General features: G+C 38.6%; 1 protein-coding gene across 6 annotated transcripts in view; it reads right to left on the reverse strand.

Annotated features, from left to right (window-relative positions):
* Positions 1-27,547, reverse strand: part of BCKDHB (branched chain keto acid dehydrogenase E1 subunit beta) — a 228,280-nt gene that overhangs the window by 20,922 nt on the left and 179,811 nt on the right. The window contains exon 10 of one of the 6 annotated variants that reach the window (XM_046675343.1): positions 19,014-20,469. The exons of the other annotated variants lie outside the window; for them this stretch is intronic. Coding sequence (XP_046531299.1) covers positions 20,386-20,469 — 84 coding nt within the window. The 3' untranslated portion in view covers positions 19,014-20,385. Of the gene's footprint in view, positions 1-19,013; positions 20,470-27,547 lie in introns of those variants that run through there. 6 annotated transcript variants of the gene reach the window in all.

A 27,547-nucleotide genomic window follows, 5' to 3' on the forward strand; every position in this document is an offset into this window, starting at 1 on the left:
GTAGTCCTATCATTATACCTGTGAAAGAGAAACTGGTGGAATTGTCTGCTTGTTTATGTCAGATCCAATCAAGATTTTCTTTTACTTTAATAAAAAGCTTAAAAATTTTGCCACCTTGCTGCATATGTTGTGTACCTCATAGGCTAGACTAGAAATAGGTGACAGACTGCACAAAAACAGGGGGTGGGCTAAATTGGGCCCATGCGCCAGAATTTGCTAACTCTTGCCTTAGAACACCCATATAAAAAAGTGACTTATTCCTCTCAGTTTTCAGAAGGACTGGACTGGGAGAACTTAGGTCAAAGGAGCAGAGCTTTGAGTATATTTCTAGAATTCTCTCTGCTTTCCCTTTCGCTGCTGTACAGGTTTATAGGAGGGACGGGGCAAAAACAGCAAAAAAGGAAAGAAAAAAAGCTTAGCCGTTTAGTGCACCGTTTTTTGGGGGGTGGTCTTTGGGGGAACAGATGGATCTCTTTAATTAGCGTTAGAGTAGGCTAAGCTCGGATTTATGTTTTGTTTCTTTTAGTCACTGGCTGGAGAGACGTGTAAATGGGGCAGGGGGACACGCGTGGAACTTGCTTCTAGTTGATCACTAGCAGCTGGCTTGAGTATAAGGGCGTAAGCCGCCACCTTGAGCTCTGAAGCTGATTCTGAATTCTCAGGAAAAACTGGATGCTCAACCTATGGTAGGCTGTGAGGTTAAAGTTTCTTCTAGTATAAGAGTAAAAAAAAGTCACTGAAGTGCTGCATCAGGAAATTAAACTTGCCTCCTTTCATTTATTTCCTTATCTATGATAGAATCTAGATGAACTTAGGTAGCTAAGTAATTTGATAAGAACGTGACAGCTTTTGGATAGATTGGAAAAATATTTTAAATAAACATAGGTTACAAGTTTTATCCTAGCCTTAACTTACACTGAAATATGAAATTTAATCCTCTCCTCACAGTAAATATTTTATAGCCATACTCCACGGGTAACTAACTTTGCAGAACTCTAAAACTATAGAAGAAAATTTCTGGAGTATTTAAAGAAATGTCCTCTGAGAATAAAATTAAACTTTTTTTTTTTGGCAATTAAAACAGACGAAAGCAAGACATTGCAATTAAATTAATCTTAAAATGTACATCTAAGTGCTGCACAGGGTCTTCTTGTCTCTAGACTGTGCTCACAGGCTTCAATTAGCAGTTACTGGCATAGTTTCCACAGCTGGCACTGCTTGTTTATGGACTGGCTGTGGGCTCTCATTCTAGGTGTAAAGCTGGTTCCACACACATAAGTGCCATCGAGTGGGCATGGCTGTGCGCAGACGGGTCCATCCCACGCATGGAAGCACCTAGGTCACCGTGTCCGGGACAAGCATCTCAGTCATCCCTGGGAAAGGATCACTTTTCAAAGCTTGATTTAAAAATTATATATGTATATAATATAGCTGGGTTTAGGATACATTAGAATTTCACCGTTTTCAATTCCCAGTCCCCTAAATGAACATGCTGATATTTGACATAACAAATCACCAACCCAGAAAGGATTTTCCTTAGGTTTCCTCAAATGCTAATTATGTAGCAAATCTAATTAAGTTCATATGATTCACTTCAGACTTTAGTTACTTCGGAATTGCCAAAAGGGATCTGAAGCGTCTATTCTCCCTCCAAAACAATGACACTGCGCGCCAAACTGATAACCCTTACACACAGCTGCAGAGCAAATGCGGGGTCCTGGCCCTGGAAAGACAGCGTTCGCACATCAAGCTGCCCCTGAACCCAATTTTGGGTTCAGAACTACCGACTGCAGGTCTCCGTGACGGTTAGACGAAGGTTATGCGTGTGTATGAAGTCACTCACGGCTTGAGCCGATTTCTATATGCCATGAGAACCGGAGAACGTACACAAACCCTGAAAACCCCAAATATTGATAAATACATTCGACCAGCATCTCGTTGAATTGGTTTTCAAGCGCCATAGCTCACATGGAAAAGAGTCCAGATTGCTTTGTGTGTTTGAGAACATATTTATGGACTAATTAACATGCAATATATTTAACCTCATTCCTGAAGAAAATCATACATACCGTGTTTATTATAAGTGCTTTTCTTTTAATTACAGTAGGTAAGTGTGCAAAACAAAGCTATGGACAAACCTGAGCTACAGATATTAAACTTTTTTATTTCAATAACTTAAATAAGTTCCATGGAAGAAAATTCTTTTCGGAGGGGCTCTCCAAACTGGGTGGGTTGCCGGATGCTTAAGGCCATGACCGCATTCCCTCCAGAGGCTGTCAGGTCGCCATGGCAACTACCCTTTCCCAATCAATAAGCAACAGCTTGGAGCACTAATATTCTGAAAAAAATGTTTGCTTTTCTGTGGCAATAACAATATGAACTAGCTTCAAGACTGACATATAACACTTTTTGTACAAAACAAACAATATCTTTGCTGACAATTATTTCACTAGAATTCCGCTTTGTAAATAAACGCAAAAGTAGTGAAACCAGCCATTGGACTCCAATTTCAAGACAAGGTAAGAGTTGACACGAGTAATCTGAGGATGTTACAGCTGGAGTGCGTTATGTGTGCAGGTCCAGGCAGAAGGAGAAAATCGGGTCTCCAGAGAACAGACGATGTATCAGAAACAAACTGACAAAGGAAAACCACATATGCTTCCACGCAGCTCTCGGAGTTTCTCAAAAGCAGGATACATTCCAATAGTTACACTTCTTATCTGTTGTTGTGCCAGATATATAATTATTACTGTGCAGGGTATTCGACAGATTACATTTATTAAATTAAACACCTCTCTCCCTCCTATTTCGGGAGGCAAGTGTTTGCCAGCGTTGTCTTCACTGGCTCAAGTGTCAATCGCTAAATCTTTAAGTTGTGTGTCATTTTAGGAGAGTAAAACCAACACTGCAAAGTGTCACAGACACTGGTTTTCACAGCTCATTGTATCAGAGGCACAATGCCTGACACAGAGCAGGCATCAGTAAATATTTGCGAACCAAACAATCCCAGTTTTTACTTAAATTCTGTTTCACTCTGGGGTATTAATGAGCTTAGTCACTGATGAGGCCAAAAATCAGCAGGACAGGATGTGGGGCGTGGAGACTTTCACTCCTCAGCAATTACTGAGCACTCTCTTACTCATCCGCCAGACGCCACACTGTTGCTGTTGTGATCCCGTCCCTCCCCCAGTCAGAAGTTTTTCCTGGCTCCCCCGAGCTTATTCTTTATTGATCCCTGTTTCTCTCACAGCCCAGTACAGACGTGCTCAGGCCCACCTCCATTCCAAAGCTTATTACTTGATAATACCGCCTTCACAAACCTCTCTTTGTGAACTCTCTGATTTTTCTATCCCCTGCTACCCTCACATACTTTACTTTTCAAATTCGGCTCAAATGCCCTTTTCCAGCAAGTCTTCAGGACCTCGATGTTGACTTTTTTAAAAATTTATTTATTCAATCATTTGTCAATCAAATATTTCAGAGCCCTCTCTGTCCCTAGCCTTGTAGTTTTATATTCTAGTGGGGGAAATAAGTATGAGGATGTGCTAGGAAGGAAGGAAGCAGAGGGCTGTGGTGGACAATACGGGAGCTCTAAGTGGAAAGTGCTCAGGGAGGGGTTTTCTCAGGAAGTGGCATTTGAAAACATGAGGAACCAGCTCTGCCAAGAACCTGGAAGGAGCATTGCTGCCAGGTCACAGAACAAGAACAAAGGTGCAGGGGCAGGAAAGGGCCTGGGTGATCCAGAGATGGGGAAAAGGCCATGGGACTGCAGCACCGGGGCGGGGGGAGGGGTTCGCACACCGAAGGAGGGGCGAGAGAGCAATGGGCAGGAAGAGGGGACAGCCAGAAGGCCCACAAACCAGCCCTGCAGGTGCAGGAAGACAGCGACAGATGGTTTTGATATCTTACATATTTGTATTTTACAGAGTACATACAAGAGTAGCTGAGGAGATTTACAAGATTCTCCGGGTACACTCAGGGTTCATTTATAGGAAAGCAAAAATATCATTAGAGACGAACACTAGAGTTGCTGATGGTCAAGTGAGACACAAAACAATGCAGGGATGAGGGCATTAAGTCAAAGTACATAACATGAGCAGATCTTTTTTTTTGTCTACTTTGGGGAAAATTATTTCATTCAGCGAAAACTTTTTAAGGATCAATATTGAAATGCCCACTTTTGAGGAAGTTAGGAACACAGAAATAGGAGATTTTAGAATTGGAACTACTTTACTATAGTTTGTGGCTAACTGGAATCTTTTCTTGGCTAGTATTCAAATATCTTTTCTCTTCTAGTAATCTAATACGTGTATTACCTCCATATCCCGTGCCTTAATGATACTATCAATTTCCCATTTATTCATACTACTGATTTCCTCTCCCTATTTCTTATCTCTGCATCTCTCTCAGTGGTTTTTTCTGATTATGTATTGCAAAGAAAAAGGTTCAAAATTGAGTAACCTAGCAACGTGCATAAAGATCGTATTTTTATAAATGTTATCTATTGTTCCTTTGGCAAGGAGTAGGAATCCACTGCAGATAGAAACAGGTTTTCATATGCTTTATCTACAGGCAGTAGAAAAAAGCCTTTCCTCCTCATTCATGTCCTCTGTGTTTTCAGTCACCAAGGCTGATTGCAATATAGCAAATTCTGAGCTAGTTCCATAATAATGTTGCTACCTAGCAACTTGGGGTGGTTGTGAGGTAATCTAAAAGTAAAGGCAAAATACAACTTTAAAGTTTTCTGTGTACCCAACTATACAAAGTTCAGAAGGGTGTATTTGCGTTTGCTTAGCATTTGTTTTAATTCTGATTTATAAAAATTTGGATTGTTTGAAAATTCTATTATTTGGAACTATTAATTGGAATCTCTAGGTATAGACTAACTTCTTAGGAAGTTTAAGTAAATTCCAATTAGTTATTTTTCACGTTGTGAACAAACGTTCCCTTTGTGAAGAATGACAAAACATCTCGACTTCTTTGGGTTTCAGACTAATACTGCCCTCAAAAGTAGAAGATGTGGTTCCTTGTCCTGAATCTGTTATCCCTAGGTGAGTGACTAGACAGTTGGGCTCTTGCTTTTCTCCTCTATCACCCACACTGCCGGGGGACACTGATCAGCGTGATGATGAAGGAAATCAAATTCCAGTGGCTGAAAGAGTAAATATCCTTCCGGAAGCCCTTCAATAGGGGTCACCCCAGCATACAACGGCTGCACACAGCGGGCGCTCAGTGAGCAGAGGCTGACCTGGAAAACCCCCGTTTTCCTTTATCTTCACATATCTCAGGCTGGGAGGAAGGCAAGGGTTTGAGTCGTTAGCCCTTCGATACTGCTAAAAGACGCCAACGGATTTTGAACGAAAAGAACTTCAGCCCTGAATTCTTGAGTAAGCTTAGACTCAGAAGGCTGTCAGATGATCATCTTGACGCTCAAACGGCAAAAAAAGACAACGAAATATAGATGGCCTCAGAGCCAAAAGAAAACAAGAAAAGAAGACCAAAGAAACCCTAAGGACCTTAAGTCACAAAATGCTTTTTGTTTAAGGTTAATTCTGAATAAAGACTGAAGGGGGCTAACTTCACTTTCATGAAATCAAAAAGGACATGAGAACTGACCATATTGGTGAAAATAATCTTATCACCATAAACAAAATGGGTGGGAAAAGACATCCCCAAAGGCAAGTGTCAGAATCTCCTGAAGAGAGTGCAGAGAGTGTGGGAAAACACTCTTTTGTAACAAAAACCCAAAAAGTTTGACTCCTGGGTTAAAAGGTAAGAACTGTCTTCTCAAGGGAGGATCAGAATCTCCAGAAAATGGTAAGATGCTACACATTTAGTAAAAGGTGGCACAGGACAGACTGGAAGCAAATATTTGCAAACCACGTAACTGAAAGGGTCAGATATCACAGCATATGTAAGCAACTCTCAGAACGCAACAGTGAAAAAAGAAGGGAGCTGATTAGAAAGTATGCAACAGACTGGAACAGACATTTCACCAAAGATGAGACAGATGACAAATAAGTACATGAAAAGATGTTCAACACCATTAGCTCTTAGGGAAATGAAAATTAAAATCGCAACGAGATATCACTACTCACCTATTGGAACAGAAGAATAAAGATCGTGTTAACCCCAAACATTGGTGAGGGTGTGGAGAGCTTCCACACATCTGAGGTGGGAATGTAATACGGTACAGCCACTCTGGAAAATAGTTTGGCAGTTTCCTATAAAACTAAACATGTGCTTACCATATGACCCAGTGATCGCACACACACGGGCATTTACCCTAGAGAAACGAAAACTTATATCCACACAAAAATGTGTATACAAATATTCAGAATAGCTTTTTCATCATAGCAAAAACTGAAAACAACTCAAATGTCCTTCAGTGGGGGAATGGTGAAAAAACTGTGGTGTACTCACACATGCCATGAAAAACTAATTAGCAATGAAAAGGAATGAACTATTGATAGACACAACAACCTGGATGGAGTTGAAGGGTATTATGTTTAGTGGAAAAAGTCTCAAAAAATAACATACAGTGTGATTCCATTTATGTAACATTCCTGAAATGACAAAACTATAGAGATGGAGAAAAGATGATTCGTTGCCAGGGGGTTGGGGATGGGGGATGGTAAAAATATAAAGGCTAGAGTAAGGGGACAGTTCTGTATCTTGATTGTAGTGGTGGCAATTCAAATCTATATATGGGATAAAACTGCATAAAACTCTACACGCATAGAAATATAGGTTAAACAAATGGTGAAAAGTTCTGTAGTCTGGTTAACAGTATTGTGCCAGTGTCAGTTTCCTGGGTTTGATATTGTACTAGCGTCATACAAGATGTCACCACGGAGGGAAGCTGGGTGAAGGGTTCACAGGACTATAAGTACATTTTTGCAACTTCCTGAGTGCCTATAATTAGTTCAAAATTTTCAAAAGTTAAAAGAAATACGTTAAAGAGAATTTCTTGTTGATGTGCATCTTTCCATAACAAAGAAGGCACGGATGTCATGGGGCAGGAAGACCTGGAAGTAAAGCAATGACCAGGCTCTAGGGTAGAGCGCCACACTCTAGTGACAGACTAGAGTCTGTCAGGAAGCAGCTCTGACTCTGGCAACTTACCAAGTCCTCTGGATCTCAATTCTAAAAATTGAAAGTGTTAATTTTAGTGAAATCCAGTACAGCCTTGGCACAGAGTGGACATTAGTTTCCTTGTTTCTTAACCTACACTACAGTGAAACAGACAAACAGGAAGTCAAAGACCCAGAACAAGGGTCCAAAACACCAAATCCATGGGGCGCCCCAGAGAGGATCCCAAAGAATGCGGGACTTCTGGCCGTGGTCAGGCAGTAGCACTGAGGCTCTGCTGCAGCTACCTTGGGGCAGAAACTCTTTCTGCCTTGCAAAACTTACTCCCAAATTTTAAAGAATAACCTTAAGGATAGTTTTAGTTCTACAAAAAAATCATGAAGACAGTAGAGTTCTCATATACCCCCTGCCCGGTTTCCACTATTAGTAACATCTCACAGTAAGTACATTCGTTACAATTAACGAACCAATATTGATACTTTGCTATTAACTAAAGTCCATCCTTTATTCAGATTTCCTCAGTTTTCCCTTAATGTCCTTCTTCCATTACAGGATCCCATATTACCCTTACTCCTCTTGTTTCCTTAGGATCTCCTTGGCTGTGACAGTTTCTCAGACTTTCCTTGTCATGACCTTGACAGATTTTTTTTTTTTTTTTGGAGGAAGATCAGCCCTGAGCTAACATCTGCAGCCAATCTTACTCTTTTCTCTGAGTAAGACTGGCCCTGAGCTAACATCTGTGCCCATCTTCCTTTACTTTATATGTGGGACGCCTGCCACGGCATGGCTTGATAAGCGGTGGGTAGGTCTGCCCTGGGATCCGAACCAGCAAACTCCTGGTCTCTGAAGCGGAGCACATGAACTTAACCGCTATACCACTGGGCTGGCCCCATGACCTTGACAGTTTTAAGGAGGCCTGGTCAGGTCTTCTGTGGAATGTCCCTCAACTGGGATTTGTCTGATGAGTCTTCTCACGATGGGCCTGGAGTTATAGAGATTTTTCTCAAGAATTCTTAATCTCAAACTATAATTCCAAATTGAAGACAAGTGATTGAAGTCTGACACTTTAAACTTCTAGAAACTTGCAAGTGGATTTCTGTCCACGCTCCTGTTAAAAAACTGCTTTGAAATACCAAACAATTCCTTAGGACCATTATCATCACCATTAAATAGATCAACTCTAATGTGTCAATTACAATCATACACAAAACAGCCTAAGACTGATGGTTATGAGCTTTATCATAAACAGTCTTTGGACCTCTTACTAAGAACCTTCTTGTATTTCAACTGCTAATTCCATTCTGCAGGAGGTCTTGACTGTCCTTCAAAGGTCTTATTAGCACTGGTTCCATTTCCTAGGCAAAGAGTTTGCAGATTCTTAAAATGATGTACCTTGGGACATTTTTCTATGAAATAGTAACCAGAAAAAGTACAGCAATGTATTTGCCTAATAATCTCCAGAAATACAGTGCTGGAATGCTAGATTCTGCCACAATAGCAATGTTTTGAATTAAGGAGAATTCTTAGAAAAAGCTTTAGTAAGACATGATACAGACTGCTATATGCTACAATGTTTTAGTAAATAAACTATTTTGATAGAAGAAATTATTTGATATTTATATTCTAAAATACCACAGAAAGATAATTTTTCCCTGAAATATTTTATGCTCAGAGACATTCTATCACTATAGTATTACTGTATGCCATTCAAAATATCTCTCTAAAAAAGTATCACTAATTTACATACGTAAAATAATTCACTATATTGAATCACTGCGACCTCTATATATGTAGTGGGCAGTTCTGGCTGTCTACCCAGCACCCGTTCCCATCTTCTCCCCTTCTAATAGTACCTAGATTTTCCTTTAGATATTCACTCTTTTTCCTCTACCTCTCTCCAATATATTTTGAGGCAAGCTGATACTTTCCCCAGTTCAAGGGTGGGCCTCCACTGACTTAGCAAATTGGCATATTCCATTCCCCTGACTTCAGTCGCTGGTTCAGGAAATATGGCCTTTATAGTCTAATCAGGATGAATCTGGAACTCTTGCTTGGAACTGCTAGAGCCATATGGCCACCATGAGGGAAGTCAGCTCTGAGACCACGCATCTGATACCCAGCCCCCTCCCACTTGATTTAACAAGGAAAAGCACAGGGTGACCAGGGGCAGGGCTGGAGGATGGAGAGAGAAGGATGGGGAGAGAAGAGGGGTAGTGTGGAAGGGACAGGTCTATCAAAATTACCTAAAAGCTCTTGCAAACTGCAGGTTCATCCCTGGCCCCTGAACTGTTGACTCATCGCGCTCAGGGAGGGCCTGAGCCTCACTGCCGGACATGCAAACACATATGTGCTATATGTTGTTCTGACACGCGTGTTATATATTTCCTGCTACAGCTCCTTGAGTTACAGTCCATCTCTCATCTTCCTTTCACCACTAAAACTTAACAAAATGGTTGTCCACATTTCCTGTCTCGGTTTCCTTCCCTCCCACTCATTCCCCGCAATGATTCCAACCTAATCGTGCCTTACGTAACTCTCCTGCAGTAGGACTCACACCTGACTGCACATTAGAATCACTTGAAGAGCTTTAAAAACTGGTGTCTGAGTCCCACCCCCCACCCCCAAAGGCTCTGATTCAATTATTCTGGGGTGTGGTCAGGGCACCAGGATTTTTAAAAACCCCAGGAGATTCTGAAGCACAACCAGGGTTGAGAACCAGCGCACCACTAACAGCTGCAACAAATGTCCTTGGAATCAATGAAGTTAATGAGTTTCTCTCAGCTGTCTCAACTTTGAGCTCAACTGGTGGGGAAAAGAATCGTGGAATAAGAGAAGTAAGATTTTTCTCACTAATAATCCCACAAAATTGGAAAAAGAGAAGCAAGATCAGTGTGCAGAAAAGAGCTCTAGGAATATGGAAGTGAGTTACGATGGCTACAGTGTGAGAATTTTAAGAAAATAAATACTGTTTGAGAAAGTATATGTTAGGGAAATATGCTAAGGAAAGAAGAGAAACCACTGTATACAAAATTGTCAACAAATTCCTCTCCACTATAAAACCCACGCATTAAACTCCGATTAAGAAAAGCTCTCTAAGGTGTTTTAGCGCCTTAACATTTGTGTTGGGAGGTGGCCTGTGTGTTAAAAGAAAGTCTGAGAGAACAGAATTTCATTTTTCTGTGCAGTTTCAGAGACAAAAATGATCATTTCAAAAAGAGAAGGTCAATTTGTATTATGTGTTCACAAGTAACACAAGACTTCAAAAGGAGTTACTAGCACAAAACAAATTGAGAAGGTGTGTTTCTGCAACTGAAATAACACTAATATTATTACAAACTGATGGCTAACACCTACTGAGCATACACTAGGTGACAGTATCAAGCATGTGACTTGCGTTATCTCACTAATCCTCATGAACCCTGTGAGAGGGAAGAATGTTCATTACCTCCCTTCAGAGATGAGGAAACTGAGGTTTATAGAGGTAGCAGCTAGTCCAGTTTGCACGTGGCAGAAATCAGCTCTGTCCAGTTCCAGAGCCTGAGTTCTTAACTGTTATGCTCTTTTAGAAATTGTTATTGATTCATCAAAATTAGTTTAAAAATTTTTTTAAAACATACAGATACATTTTAGGTTATATTTTTAAAAATCATGAGGCAAATTTACAAAGATCATTTTGGGCAATTACAGGAGAGCAAGAGCAGAAGGTAAAGGCGAGTTTAACCTACAACGTAAAGCCCAGGGCCACTCTGGGGACTCTCCCTAAACGTTTATTGGTGATGATAAAGAAATTATGATTTCGTACTAGTCGTGATTCATGGTGTTTTTGCAACTTTAAAGTCCTCCCTTGGTGAATATATTTCCCAGTAACTCTGCCTTTCATTTCCCCACGACCATGAGTCACTAAGCCAACGTCTCCTCTAACTGAAGGTGGCCGGGCAGATCCCAGTTCCTAATGAAACCATTTCGTTTAGAGCACACCCGCCACAGGCTGGCTTCCACGGACTTGAAAATGGTAGCTTAATAGCAAATAAAGGAGAAATGATGGCAGTATTCCACATAAGTGTTCATCTCGTAGCTGCTAAATAAAGCACACACACATGCGATCTATAGTGATGATCCAAATTGGAGCTCCTCCGCTCTCCTGTGAATGCTCCTGGAAGGCAGGTACCATATTCTATTCGTCATTGCTTCTCTACTGCCTAGCACAGGTGTCAGACTCTATGTAAATGGCTGCTGAGCTTATTCAGTGACCAATATTCACCAAGAAACTACCAATATACACACAAAGTGAGAAAATACATTTGATTCCCAATCACATTTTTCCTACTGGAAATCTCAAATATGATTGTTTATATTTTACAAAAGGTAATTGGGAGTAGAGAGGGACAGAAAATCAGGAAAGGAATATTTTATATTTGGATTACTATTAAATATTTTATAGCTTCCAAGGATATTAGACGTTAGTTTCCTGTTTCATATTAGTTGAGATACGTTAACAATAATACATCAGGGTAAAGAACTAGCCTTCATTTCAGTGTAATTCCTTTTTTAAAATTTAGGCAAACTTAGTTCTCTGAAAGTTTCTGAGGATTCAATAAGTTATAGCCCTGTTAATGAAAAATATAAAATTTTTAGTTTTTAAAAGAGCCGCTAAAAATAGGACACAGCCCCTATCAAGTTCAAGCATTCTCTTGACCACATGGATGTTAACTCGTCCATATCGATGTGGGTTAAATTACTATGACCAGTCCACAGGTATCTGTTCAGGATTAAGGATATGACTACAGAAACAAGGTTTTCCAGGAAAGGTTATTCAACGGAAATGGGGAAAGATCCTGTTAGGAGACAGAGGTCTGCTGTTCTCTGTGTCCCTTCCCACCCAGACATTCAAAGATGAAAACGCGTCCCTTCCTCATCCGCTGCTCACATCCACCCGGTGCAGACATCACTAGCCGATGGTGGGACTCTTCTATCTGAGCCCAGCAGCCTTCTCCACACACACTCTAGGTAGCTCCTACTAAGAGTGACAGGAGTTGTATGTGAGGTGAACGCTGACAGCCCTAGATAAACTATATTGCCTATTCTTTATTTGTTAAGGTGTCACCACTTTCATAATGGAAGCTTGCTGAGATCAGGACAGAATCCATCTTGGGTCTACTGTCTGCTTCAGTATTTTTATTGGATTTTTATTAATTTCATACTTTCTTAGGGGGGCCATATCATAGGTACAATGAGAAAATATCTCATTTTTGTGAGATTGGTGAAGGTTTAATTTAATCAGTGGTCAAAAACACCTATCTGAGATGGCATTAATTTCCATTTCAAAAATATGGTCATTGTTGCATATGCATAAGTGTTATAAAAAATGTTTGTTTATGGGGGCTGGCCCCGTGGCTGAGTGGTTAAGTTGGCGCGCTCCGCAGCAGGCGGCACAGTGTTTCGTTGGTTCGAATCCTGGGCGCAGACATGGCACTGCTCATCAAACCACGCTGAGGCAGTGTCCCACATGCCACAACTAGAAGGACCCACAACAAAGAATATACAACTATGTACCAGGGGGCTTTGGGGAGAAAAAGGAAAAAAATAAAATCTTAAAAAAAAAAATTGTTTACATACATTATAAAGCAAGAAGCTGGAAGAAAAGGATATAAGGACATGTGTGCTACTAGTCACAATATGACACTATAATTAATAAAACAAAAATGTAAACATTTTATCAAATTTGGTAGAAAAAAGGACTTACTCTTATTTATAATGGTTTTATAAAAGTTGAATTCATGCTTTCTCTATTAAAAAACAAACATGTTCACTTTGATATGACTCAGATTTCATTTTGCTCATTTGAGACTAAGGAGAAAGTGCTCATATTTAGTACATCTTAAATTTACCAATATATACATTTAGGAACACTTGCACAATGTCTCCTATTTCATTAAAGATGTATAAGCAAACATAACATGCTGCTGATAACCCAAACAGAACTGATCCTATAATTTTGTCTAACATTTTAAAAAAAGCTACTTTGAAGGTCATTATTTAAGATTATAACTATATAGCTCAAAGTAAAAATTAGTTTCTCTTAAATTATCATTCTCTATATTATTTCACCAGATTGACAAGTGATAGATACATAATTTAAAGAAAACAAAAATGTGAGATCATCTTTCTAATATAAATTAAGCATTACAAATTACCTTGTAGGAAGCTGACAATTCCTAGACCCAAATAAACACATTCCCTCATCTAGAAGCTGTACCTGCACGGCTTCACTACACACTCACTTATGCAATTCAACCAGAGGAATGCAAGATTCCTCAGACATCTAGAAGCAACTCCTGAACCATAAATAAGAGAAAGGCTGGCCTGAATCAAGACATTTGTTCCATATGATGCTGGCAGAAAAGTGATGAGTAATTCAAGAGAGATCACGATGATGAATGGTGACAGTGATACATTACATATTACTGAATGTTTTCTCTGTGCTCTATGCCATTCTAAAAGCTCAACACTATTAACTCATTCAAACCTCATAATTCAGTGAGTTGGGTAACACCCACGGAAAAACTGAGGATGGAGAAAGAAACTTGCGCAAGACCACAATACTAGTAAGGGGTCAGCCAGTGTTCTGTTCCCATTGGTTCCCTTTAAAAGCCAGGGGTGAGAAAGAGAAGAAAAATGCAGGTTGTGACATGTAATCCTTTTCCACATCAAAAATTCCACAAGCATAGCTCTTTCCATAAAGACTGAATGAAAGCCAGAAGGCCTCTCTGGTTAGCACCATCATGCTGTCTGCTGCCCACCCCCAGCTGCCTCTGGACAACTTTCCCTGAATCTCCCAGGGAGACCTAGGGGCTTATTTTTCCTGCGCTCCCATTATAACACGTGTGCGCACACACACACACGTAAGCACATAGATAAACACACATCTTGCACATAGTCACGATCACACTGCATGTCTGTCTCCCAGTGGACACCAGGTCCTTGAGGACAGGGGCCATATCTCTCTATCTGATTATACCTACATCTTGCATATTTGAATGACTGATTAAATTTCTCATCTAGTTTTAGGAGCCCCAAACTGCTTTTTTTTAGAGAAATGCTGTGATGAGTGATGGGGTTGTGGATTATTGCTCAAATGCCCACAACTGTGGGGCCTCTATTGCCATTTCCATGGAGTACAGTGTATGTCCTGACATGGGGAGCTGAGGAAAGTGGCAGGAAGAACACTGGCATATTGAGGACTCAGTGGAGAAAGCATCTCAAAACAAGACCTGGAGCTGATGGAGAAAAGTAGTGGGCGAGATAGCCCCAAATTCAGTCTGTTAAACAGAAGGGAGACAGGCAGGCTGAGAAGTTCTCATCTAGAGCCAGATGCACTGGGCTTTGCGCTTCTAAAATGCCTGTATCCTGGGCCCACTGAGCTGAGGAAGAAGAGGCATGGGTAGTCTCCTTCAAGTCCCCAGACTAGTGTGGCCCACTAAAAAATGAGAAAGGGATTGTGGTGGGAAGAATAACTGCCCTAAAAATGCCCATGTCCTAATCCCCCGAAACTGAATATGTGACCTTACATGGCAAAAGGGACTTTGCAGAAGTGATTAAGATGAAGGACCTTGAGATGGGGAGAGTATCCTGGATTATCCACGTGGGCCCTATCTAATTACAGTCATGCGTCTCTTAACAATGGGGACATGTTCTGAGAAAGGCATCATTAGGTAATTTTGTCGTGGTGCGAACCTCATAGAGAGTACTTATACAAACCTAGATGATATAGCCTAACACACACCTAGGCTGTATGCTACTAATCTTATGAGACCTCCGTCGTTGACTGAAATGTCATTATGGGCGCCTGACTGTACATGAATCCTTAAATTAGGAGAACTCTCCCCAGCTGCAATCAGTGAGAGGGAGATGTGACTATGGAAGGAGACAGAGAGATGCAACATCGCCAGCTTTGAAGATGGAGGAAGCGCCCCAAACTAAGGAGTGAAAGCAGCCTCTGGACGCTGGAAAAGGCTAGGATGATTCTCTAGAGAATGTTCCAGAAAGGACCACAGTCCTGCCGACACCTTGATTTAGCCCAGTGAGACGTGTCAGACTCCAGATGTACAGAACCGTAAAATAGTACATTTGTGTTGTTTTAAGCCACAAAGTTTGTGGCGATTTGTTACGGCAACAATAGAAAATGAATACAGGGGTCTTTGAATTCTAGCTTAGGTCCGCCCCTTGAGGGTGAAGGGAAAAACTGCAGAGGCCCCAAGTGTGTATGTCAGAATCCCAGGAAGGGAGGAAGGACATATCTCACCCTGACAGCTCAACCAAGGCTGAAAGGAATTGGAAGGAAGAGTTTTTGAAGAATTAGAGCAAGCCCAGAGAGAGCACCCAATGTGAAAGGTTGATAGGGTAAATCTTGTTCATCTTTGCAGAAATGCCGCTCTCATCTAAACCCCAGCCCAAGATTCTCTTCTCAGAAGCCTGATTTGAGCCAAGTTAGAAAGTCTGAAAACAAACAGAATAAAAGCCACACTGTTCAGTGCTCCAAAATGGTTTCTGCCCTCCCTCGCAGTCCAAGGTCAGCGCAGTTTGTGCATGAGACAGGAGCCGTCTACAGAGCATTCTGTAACAAAACCCAGGCCCGGGCTGCAGGAAAACAATAGCTAGTCCCTGCGGGAGTAAAACAAACAAGATCACTTTCCTCTCATTTTGGCCTGTACTTCTAGGCAAAGAAAGCAGAAAGCAAAAGCTAGTGGTCTGAAGCACTTTAAGAACTCTTTATGGGAAGCATCTTGATTCCATAATTTTCTCCACTAATTAAAAATGAAGTTAAAATGAATGAAGAATGATCATCACAAACACATTTGCTTCATGTTGTTACCCATCGTACAGTCCCATGATGTGAACCCAGTGGTTGTTGGGAAGTTCTGATGGAAAGAAGCATATCTTTATCCTTGTAAAGAACTAAAATAAGGACCACCTAGATGGAAAAAAGACTGATGCAAAATGAAAAAAAAAAAAATAACCAGTTTGTGTTTGACTTTCACTGAATATTTTGTCGCATAATGATATACAACTAGAATCACTTTTTATATACAAATTAAATCATCATGATTTAAGGAAAATCTAAGAAAATCAAATATAGCTTAAGTTCTTAAGATGATTGAACTCTGAATTAAAAAATAGCTCACTGAGGTTTGTAAATGTTTTAACATCTGTTTTACTGTTTGACTGTCAAACTAAATTATCCTAAACGTGAGACTGTACTACCTAACGAAGCCTACCAGTTATTTTCACTGTTTCGGAATCTCGAAATTACGGAACATGAATGAAACCTTAGAAGCCACTCTAGTCCAGCAACTGCCTGATGGGAGCGCTGTCCCGGACAGCTATTTTCACGTTTTCAAAGGCTCAACTGATAGAGCGTTTTTCCTTATAGAATCCTCTACAGACCGGTTTAAGCACTAACTTATGGTACAAACAAGAAAGAAAGAGAATGAAGCGGTCATTTATTCCGTGCCTCCTGTGTGTCATACATTGTGGCAGGGGCTTTACGTATTTCTAAAGCATTTATTCTTCACGTCACCCTAGTGAAATACTATGACCTACATCGCATAGATGCAAAAAACAAAAGGCTAAAATACAGGATAATACTACTTCCTCTCTAACTCAAATAACGAAAAGTCAATGTTATGTAACAAGTAAATATTTCAGAGAGAAATATTTTCATAAAATTAACGATGAAGCTATAGAAAGTATGAGACAAAAATAGGTAAAATGCATTCTTGATATTCAAATTTGTTGTCAATATCTATATTTTTAATAGCAGACCAAAAAATAACCAACAGGTCTATTATAAAGAAATATTTTAACAATAAAATATTAAAACAAGTAATGGCAGGTACAAAATAAATTATATTGTTTAATTTGGGTAAAATTATGAAAATCGTGTGCGTGTGCATATACAGTCACGTGCCACATAACGACATTTCAGTCACCAGTGGACCACATATACGATAGTGATCCCATAAGGTTAGTACCACATAGCCTAGGTGTAGCAGGCTATCTCATCTAGGTTTGTGTAAGTGCACTCTATGATGTTCGCACAATGACAAAATCACCTCACACCACATTTCTCAGAATGTATTCCTGTTGTTAAGTGACACATGACTATATATGTGAATGGCAAGCTAAATTAGTAAATAAGAAAATGTACCTACTTTTTTCTCATTTAATCTGAATGGTATTGTTTAAGAATTATATATACAAAGTTAAACATTATAATGTAATGATCTGGTACTAACCTTGACATATATAGAGAAAAATATATTTGAAAACAGTTTACGTTAAAAATCAATGTTAGTGATATTTTGCTCTTACCTTTCTGTTGAGGCTTGAAGTGATGAATAGATAAACTAAATGGTTGACAATAGAAGAATGTTTAAACTCCTCTTATATGATGGAATACCATATAACCGTTAAACAATATTTTTAACATAATTAAGGATACAGGACAATGTCCAAATAAAAAACAGGAAACCAAATACACACACACACAATGAATAATCCCAAAAGTGTAAATATAAAATGACATACATATACACTTAGGTACACAGTGACAAAAACGGAAAGAAATAGCCACTGCTTCATGGACCTTACAGTTAGTGTAACCTTTTCTGTTTTTCCAATTTTGCTCACCTTATTCTATTTTATAATTAATTTGTATATTTATTTTATTTCTCATTAGACAGTGAGCATTCGGGGTCAGGGACCGTCCCTTAGCTGCACCTGTAGAAACCGTTGCAGTATTCAGCATTCAAAACTTTTTGCTGGATTAAATAGAATGAAGGGTAAGGTAGTCTACGATTTTACTTTGAGAATAGTTTCAATATTTTTTAAAGTTTGTTTTTATTTCAAGACACATTTACAGTGGTAAGTAGTCCAAAATATATCTGGACACAATTCCATTTGAATGGATTATCTACAATGTCAATAAATTTTTTCTCTTTAAATGGGTTTATATCCTAATAAAAAAAAAATCTCTATTGTGAAGTGTGTACTTCATATTCTGCTAAAAAGAAAGAGACAATGAGAACTAACAAATGTCAATTTGGACATTTAGATCATGTTTCTTATTAAAAGATGCCTAAATTGAAATAATTTATACATTTTCTAAAATGTCTACGTATTCTGTAATTTTGTTACCTTTTCAGTGTATTGATAGTTTTCAGTAGAAGGTATTTTTGTAGTCATTAATGGACACATCTGGAAACTTTTAAGTTTAAATTTACCGTACTGAAATTTTAAAAGAGGCGTGATCTTTCATGGGGGATGCGTATGAAAAAATGTCATAGAGGTCAGAAAATCATTAGCACTATAAAGCACAGAACACTGACAGAGCGTGAGTAGAGGCATTTAACATTGGATACAGCCAATTTTAATATGGAAAAAAGAGAAACTAATACAACTTACTGTATTCCTATTATGTATCTGGCAATGCACTACGCACTTCGCATACATTATCTCATATAATCCCTCTGCATTAGATTGATGATCCCCATTTTTCATAAATGGAAATTGAGATTTATAAAGGAAAACAATCTTCCCAAGAAAACACAGCTATTGCATGGCAGACTATAATCCCAGTCTGTCTAATTAAATACAGGCTCTTTCTCTGATGTCATTATGCCTTTGGGGAAAGAAGAGTTGGTGGTGAAGATCAGTTGAAGGACTGAGGGGCAAACCTCAGAATAAGCTCTTGGGTAAGTAACTTAAATGATAGGAGACGCTTCCGCTGCAGGCGGCCCAGTGTTTCGTTAGTTCGAATCCTGGGCGCGGACATGGCACTGCTCATCAGACCACGCTGAGGCAGCGTCCCACATGCCACAACTAGAAGAACCCACAACGAAGAATACACAACTATGTACGGGGGGGCTTTGGGGAGAAAAAGGAAAAAATAAAATCTTTAAAAAAAAAAAAAATGATAGGAGACGCTTGAGGACCAAGGTTCTGCTGGGAGGATAGAGAACTTTCACGAACAGATCGCCGACGGGCAGGAGCTTGGCCTGATGAGGAATGCTTCTGGAAATTGATCTTCGCCTCATGCAGTCTCAACAGTAAACACTGTTCAGAAATGTGCTGTGGTTTACTTGTACCAGCCACTTGCTCTGGATTAGCAGGTAGGTTTGGAGCCAGTCTCTAGAAGGAGACTCTCCAGTAGGCACGGAGCCAACTCCCAGGAGGAAGTTAGGGCCAGGAAGAAGGCAAAGGGGGCGCTCCTGCCTGGTATCAATCCACAGCTACATGACTCCATGGGAAAATGCAAAGCTATGCCTGCATGTGCCAACATGCTTTGTCATCACTTGATTTATTTGTTTCCATCAGTTTCTGTATCATTCTCCATCAATGAAACTAAATTCTTTACCTGTGTCTGATGGCGTCTTTTCGTCAACACTCATCCTGTTGCCACAACCTCACAAAGGTTATTAAATACCAGCTTCCTTTGAATGGATTCCAGTCATATCAGCCCCAGCTGGCTTATCAGCTTACATGCCAAGGACAACTTTACCTATTTTTCAAATCTCAGAAAAAATCCTACATTCTTTATGAGTCTTCTGGACTGATTTTCTTAGGTCCATTCAGGCACCTTTTCTCTGTGTTTAAGTTGTATTGTGTACATACTCCCTTTATACTGGCGTCTCAGTAATCATGTTGTTCATTGACAAATGTCTCTCCCCACTAAAACGATATCTTTGATCTGATAGTTCCTTAAACCCTAGTCTATAGAAGATGCTCATATTTATTTGTTAAATAAACCTGCTATTCATTGTTTTTATCACTTAAGGTACATATTGTTTGACTATTAGCAATTTAACATTGAATTAATGCAAAGTATGGTCAAAAGACGACACCTTGATGAAAGCATTTTGAGAAAAAGAGTAACGGTGTAAAGAATGAAAAACAGTAACAGCTAATACTTCCTGAGTACTGTGTGCCAGATAATGTTCTACTAGTTTTACATAGATTAATTCATTTAATCTTCACAATAGCATTATGCAAAAAGTACTGTTATTTCCCCCATTTTCCAGAGGAGGAAACTGAAGCAGAGAAAGATGGGACAAACATGCATCACACAGCAATAAGTGTGGAGGCGGGCTCTGAATCCAGGCAGTCGGGCTCTAGAGTCTGTGGTCTGAACCACTGTCAGTCAAAGCCGTCCACATATCAGTGATGCGTGCATGCCTTTTCATTTAATCCCTGAAAGCAGCGGCTAAGATAGGAGGAACGCACTAGGAGCAGAAGTCAAGTTGGACGGGCTTGATCTGGTCCCACGGCTCTGCAGGTGAGCGGACGGGCAGGTGCCATCAGTCCTGGATGTCTGAGCACCTTGTGAGGAACACGAAGACAAATGATGCCAATATTATCCATACATGGGCTGCTCCTTCTGCATCAACATGTCGCAGAAATCATCCCTCGCCTCGTTCTTCCTGTTTGGAGTATTTGGGACTCTTACTCGTCTACAACATTTTAGAATCAACTTGTCAATTTCAAGAAAAAACCTGCGTGGATTTTGTTTGAAGTTGGACTGAAGCTATAGATCAATTAGACAACCACTTAGGATTGTAATGAATCTCCATAGCTAGGAACATAGTCTTTTTTTAAAAAATCATTTTAAAATTGTTTAATGACTTTAAGTCTTATAATTTTTCCATAAAGCTCTCAAATGACTTTTTAAAGATTATTCCCACATATCTATAATTGCTACTATAGATACCGATGTTTTTAAAAATTGCGTTTTCAGTTTGTATTTGATGTTTATAGCAACATTGCTAAACTCTCCAAATAATCCTAATAAGCAATATATAGATTAAATTGAGTTTTCTATGTAGAAAGTCATGTTCTCTGTGAATAAACAACAGTTTTCTTTCTCCTTTTCTCCTGTTCTTATAGATTTTAATTCTTATTCTTGTCTTACTGTGCTGGCTAGGACATCTAGTGAGACAGTAAATATAATTAGTTCCAGTGGGTTTCCAGGTTTCTGATTTTAAAGGTAATACTTCCAACATTTACCATTAAATATAATCTTTGCTGTACGTTTTTGGTATATAACCTTCACCACGTAAAGGAAGTTACTAATTTGCTAAGAATTTCTTCCTTTTAATTACAAGCAGGTGCTGAAAATTAGTGAATGTTCTTTCTGCATTCACTGAGATGATTACATAGTTTTTCTTCTTTTAGTCAGCTAACGTAAAGAATTATATTAACAGATTGTCTAATGTTAAGCCAATCTGCCATTCCTGGAATAAATTCAACTTGGTCTTGAGTATTCTGGCCTCAGTTTTCTATAAGAACTTTGCATCTAAGTTTATGAGTGAGTTTGGTCTTCAGTTTTCTCTTCTTGAATTGTCCAATTTTGAAGTTATACTAACTTCATAAAATGAGATGTCAGGTTCTTTCTCCTATTTTCTAGAATACTTTGTATATAAAACATTGAACTCTGGTAGAACTTACCTATAAAATCAATTGGGCCTGATGCTGTCTTTAAGGGAAAACAGCTATTGTCTCAATTTCTTTCATACTACAGGGAGATTTACATTTTCTTTTTCTTCTTGGGTCAATTTTGGTAATTTTAATTTTTCTAGGAAAGTCAGAACTACACAATTATTGATGTTTAAAAAATGAAATTCAGAAGTTAAGTGGGACATTAGAGAACAAATAAAAATTTATAGCAAACCCATTAAATCAGATCCAGAAGTTCAAAATCCAAAACACAGCAATGGTAAAAGATATCAACTGACCCCACCCCACCAAAGACAACACCACCACCTCAGGTCTGCCCAAAGCCTCTTACAGGTAAAGAACCTATGAAACTACCACAGCATTGCTAATATGTCCACTTTCTTAGACTCTTTTGACATTTCACAAATGTAATTTAGAATATTTGATCTTATCAGCATGATAATCACTTTTGAATTAATCACTTATTATTACCATAGCATTCCTTACCTTCAACAAATTATAGGCTATTTTCTAAACTTTATTTTTTTCCAACATTCCTTTGTGTTCATATAAAACAATCTTTGGTTTGGTTCTGTTTTTTACTGTTTCCTCACTAAATTAGTATCCCAACTTAAGGAAGATGTTGATCAAATTGCATAAAACTATGACACTAAGTAAAGTCATGCCTCACTCTTAACTGAAATTGAGGTTTTCATATATGTCAGTCAGAAAGATCATAAATCCATAAACGTGTGTGTCTGATCTGCTTCAGCAACATATCATTTCTTCCTTCACGTTTCTGAAAAGAGAGGTGGGGTAGAGCAAACAGACTCAGACCTAAGGACCTTGTGAGTTACAAATTTACACAGCATCACTTCATGACACCTCCACTTAACTCCCTCTCCATTCAAAGTTTCACACTAGAGAATTGGTTGGTTCCCTTCAACAGTCCTTTAGAATCCCAGAGGAAAAAATTACTAATTGTTATGTTTTCTAAAACACCGTAAGGGACTCGTATTTTAGAAAAATTATATTTTCTAAAAGCCTTCTAAAAAGTACTCAAGTTAACATTTTCAGACAACAGCTGAATTTAAAACAAGTGACATCTCTTCTTCTTTAAGACCAAGATAAATTCAATCACTGGTCACACTGTGCTCCCAAACTTCTACCAAACAACTCAAAAATCAACTCTCAACTGAAGGGGATTTCAAAGTCAACTAAGAAGCCCCCAGAATGATACTTAAATGGCCTATAAAAGAATTTATTTTTAAAGGCATATGGAAGAAACAGTAAATGTCTGAGGCCATAAGTAAGGAAAGCATTGTTTTTATTAAAAAAAAAAGAGAGAGAGAAAAAGATCCTTAATTTGGAGGAATGAGGAAGAATAGTAAAGACAGAATGTGTGACAGAGTCTCAAAAGCATTCACAGATGGTGTTAAACTGCATCCAGTTTTTCCCAAGCTTCTGAGAGGTCATGTCCAAGTTTCTCACTCTGACATTTTAGAGGTTCCTGCAACCCCTGTCATCCTGGTCTAGTTTGAAAACAGGTTTAGCCGATTTCCCTAACACATCAGCCTAGGCACACAGCTAATCTAAGAACCACTGTATCTACACTTTCTTCTCCTCCCTGAAATAAGCACAATTAATAGAAAATATAAAAATGGTACAATAACAAGAAGATTACGGCAACAGGAAGTTAAAAATAAAGCTGAGTGGAAAACAGACCTGAAGTAAGGAGCTTCTTCCAAGCCTAGAGGGAACCCACAGCTTAGAGATGTCGCAGCATCCTCTCCTGGGGCTCAGGCTGTGAGCTCTAAGTAGCAAATGATATCCAGTCTCTAGGCCTGCAAATTACCAATCCCCAAATACTACAGTGCCTCAAACCAAGAGAGATACAATCCCCCTAAAGGGTTTACGACAACTTCAAATCTATTCACAATTAATTCAAATAAAATAATCACTAGTAAAACTAAAAACTAGGCACATAATGAATCCAGAGCTGTCAGTTAGAGACTAGAAACTACTTGGCACAGAATAGTCAGTTGTGCTCTCTGATGCTGTTATTTTTAATCAAGTACTTTTAGGTCATAAAAATGAAAAACCTATATTCCTTTCCAAAGTAACTATATCATAACAATGAATCTTATCAGTCTAGTAGCTTTGTCTTCATGTTTGTTGATAATGTAAAACAATTTTTTAAAAAGAGGTAGTATACATTTAACTTGTGATATATTTCACTTCTTTTATATTTAATGTTGATTTTTAAATATTGCTTTTTCATTCTTCCAGAACATAGTAAAATAGTTTTAAAGGCTACTAAAATATAGAAAAGATTGCTTGAATTATGTTTCCATTTCCCAGGTGAGGATCTGGTCATCTCATAAAATAAGGTTATTAACCAATTTTGGGAAGTAACTCTACAACTTGAACATCAAAATAAAGATCAAAACTTTCACACTCAGGGGACCAGCCTGGTGGTGCAGTGGTTAAATGCGCATGTTCCACTTCAGTGGCCCAGGGTTCGCAGGTTCAGATCCCAGATGCGGACATGGCACCACTTGGCAAGCCATGCTCTGGTAGGCATCCCACATATAAAGTGGAGGAAGATGGGCACGGATGTTAGCTCAGGGCCAGTCTTCCTCAGCAAAAAAGAGGAGAGTTGGCAGCAGATGTTAGCTCAGGGCTAATCTTTCTCAAAAAAGAAAAAGAAAAAACTTTCACACTCAGAACTCACAACACACAGACATACCACCTAACAATTAGTTATTGATGTTGTCTTTGAAGAACTGTAAATTAAGTTAGAAAGCTTGCTTGCCAAACTTCTCCTATCAGTAATATGGAAGTTTACTGGATTTGAAAACTTAGATTATACGCAACCTTTTTAAAATTATATAGAAATCTAATTCCTGAAGAAAAAAACAAATAACAGTATCACAAAGATGATGTGCTCACTTGTGCTTTTTTAAAAACTGGCCAAAATTTATGACAAAGCAATTGTTGCACAATTTGATAATTTTATAATGCTTGAAAAATTATCTTGCTGCTTAAAAAAACAGAAAAAGGATTATTCAACTAGGAATTATTTATAGTATTTGTTTTTCCATCAATAAAATTTGTATTAGTCATGTATTAAAAGAGACAGAAAAGCTATTATAAGACTAATTCCAATGGTCCAAATTCTTTATAAACATACTCACAAATATTTAATAGAAGTGTTTTTCAGCTTTTACTAGAGATACAGTATCTGTTTTTCTGTCAGAGATTTTGGGGAAACTTAGCAGTCTGGAATCACAGGGCCAAGGTTTAAATGTCCTGCTTACTAACTGTGTGATCTTGATCAAGTTGCTAAACTTCTCTGTGCCTCAGTTCCTTCATCTGTAAAATGGAGACAGGGTTCTTATTTTATAGTATCATTTTTTGTTATAGTTTTGTGTTAATAGTATTGTAAATGAAATAATCCAGGCAAAGAGCCTGGCATAATAAATGTTGGCCATACGTCCTTAACTCTATTTTCACATTTTATGTTCCCCATTTTCCTTAAACAGAATACCAGCAAATCAGTAACAAATGGATAAAAAAATGAACTAAAGGGGGGAAAAAAGCCCTCATAAAAAATGTATTTCTTTCCAATTAATTACCTAATTTGGAACTCAATGGCCCAATATTACCTGCAAGTGAATTCCTTGATTACTTAGCTCCAACATTTTTAAAACCATGAAATGTGTAAGATTTTTAGAAAATTACTGAAAAACTTGAACATTCTTGGAACACCCCTTTTAGGACAGGCTGTTCCTTTTAATATTTTCTTGGAGACACACCTAAGTGGATCTTTCAGTTGTGTAATAAAAAAAGACAAAATAGACACTCTAAAAAGTCTCTAAGCTCTAAGGAGCTAAAATGTCTGCATCGCCATGAAGACACAGGTCTCCAGCACAGCTAATGAACCGGTACAGCTTCCTAACCAAAAATGAAGAAATGAGCGCTGGACATCAGGTTCACTTGTTACAAAGACATTAAAACGAAAGCCAATTAACATCAACACAAATAAAAGAAGATGAACAATATCATAGAATAAAGGACTGACCTTCCCAAGAGGGATGTGGACGTCTGAAGAACTTCTATTTCCATTAAATATGAGAGGGGACGGGAGAGGGGGTCTGGGAAGGGGGAAGAGGAGGTGGAGACAGTATTCGTCTTGTTCTCATTTTATTGTGGGCTAGTTTTTTGAAAAAAGAGATCTTGGCACAGAGTTGACTCTCTCTAGGGTCTTCCTGCTCTAGGCCCAAAGACCCCTGCCGATTCTTACACAGATGCCTGTGCCTGTCCCTCATGTGGGTTTGTGTGGGCACACTCATGGGCATGCAAAGAAGTCCAAGGGCATCAAGGGAGAGCAGAGCAGAGAAAGTGGAAAGTTGTGTTGGACATTCTCTAAAATTCTTTTTATTTTATTTCATATGTTCTGCCCTAAATTTCAGTTTATTTTGTCTTTCTAATTATCTATTTTTGTCAGGCTTTTTCAGTTCAACTCATAAGTGAACTCAGCTAGCTTTGAAATACTTTTTCTCCATCTCATCTGCTAGGTTTATTACAGTAGCACTACCACGACACTAGAGCATCTTGACACAGGATTACATAAATCCTACTAACTGAAGCCAGCAGGTACAACAGAATTATCCTTTGAGTTCAGGTAATATCATGTGAAGACTTTTCCCTGTATGATTTTCTTTTGCTTCCTAGTTTTGATAAAATAAAGGCCTATCTAAACTTCTTGCCGTGCACACTGGAAATCCTGCCCTATTTTTTAAAGCATCGCCATCCCACTTAAGCTAACACTGATATTTCTGAATCTCAAACATAAGCAGTGCTGCCAGCCCACAGATCTGAGTTTTCCAATAAATGCCGCTTCGTTCCTAGGTTCACATTGCAATGTTTGCTTCACAGCATAGCTCATATTTCATTTTATTTCAGAACTTTGTTTCAGCACAACTTCATATAATATTTTCCCTTTTCCCTTCACAATGTAACTGAAGAAAACAACAAATTAAAAATATAGTTTAAAGCTAAACAGAAACAAAAGCGCAATTGATAGAACTGGTTGTTGTTTTCAAGGTCTGATTAGCTAGAAAATTCGAGTTCCTTTGGATTACACTGATACGTAACAGACACACATTGGCTGTATTGGAACACGCTGGCTGTATTGGAAAATGCTCCTATATCCTACTTGACAATACGTGGCTTTGCTAGAAAAGTCAGCATTTCAAACACCCAGTCCTCCAACACGTTTCATGCTGACTATATCCTGATTACAGAACTAAACATTATGCAGAATAAAAAGGTGTGTGATAAGCTTTTGGCATTCACAAGAGATCGTCTAAGAAACTCATAAGAAAAATTCTACAATTTGTTCTCAAAAGTAATTTAGTATAATGGTTTTAATTATATAATTAGCATGAACCACATTTCAATACATGTAAATATGTTTCTCCTAGAGTTTAACATGAGCATCACATACATATTTCTGAGATGAACCACTGAACCACTATTAGTTCATCTCCTAATGTAAATGTTTAAATATTGTAAGCTTAATCAGACTGTAACAGAATACCTACAAAAATGTATTCTATTTCACCTTTCATTATTTTTAAACATGCCTCAAAATGTTTTACATTCTACAAACAGAAATCATCTTTTCTTGAAACACTCTACTTGCCAGATACAATGTGAAAATAGTCATTTTAAAAAAAGCTTCCTTTCTCTTTAACATATCAGGAAACATCTGCAGAAAGCTTACCTGCCATTTTTTATGATAGAACAAAACAAAATCTACTTTTCAGAGTGTAATTACTCTTTCTTTATAAGAATGAACATTTAATTACTGAAATGCTGTCCATGGCCACGTCGGGGGTCGGGGGACAATTTCATCTTTATGGCAAAGAAAAAGTTTTCTTAATATTCAACTTATTGT

The sequence above is a fragment of the Equus quagga genome, chromosome 11 (assembly GCF_021613505.1).
Source record: "Equus quagga isolate Etosha38 chromosome 11, UCLA_HA_Equagga_1.0, whole genome shotgun sequence".
NCBI classification, from domain to species: domain Eukaryota; kingdom Metazoa; phylum Chordata; class Mammalia; order Perissodactyla; family Equidae; genus Equus; species Equus quagga.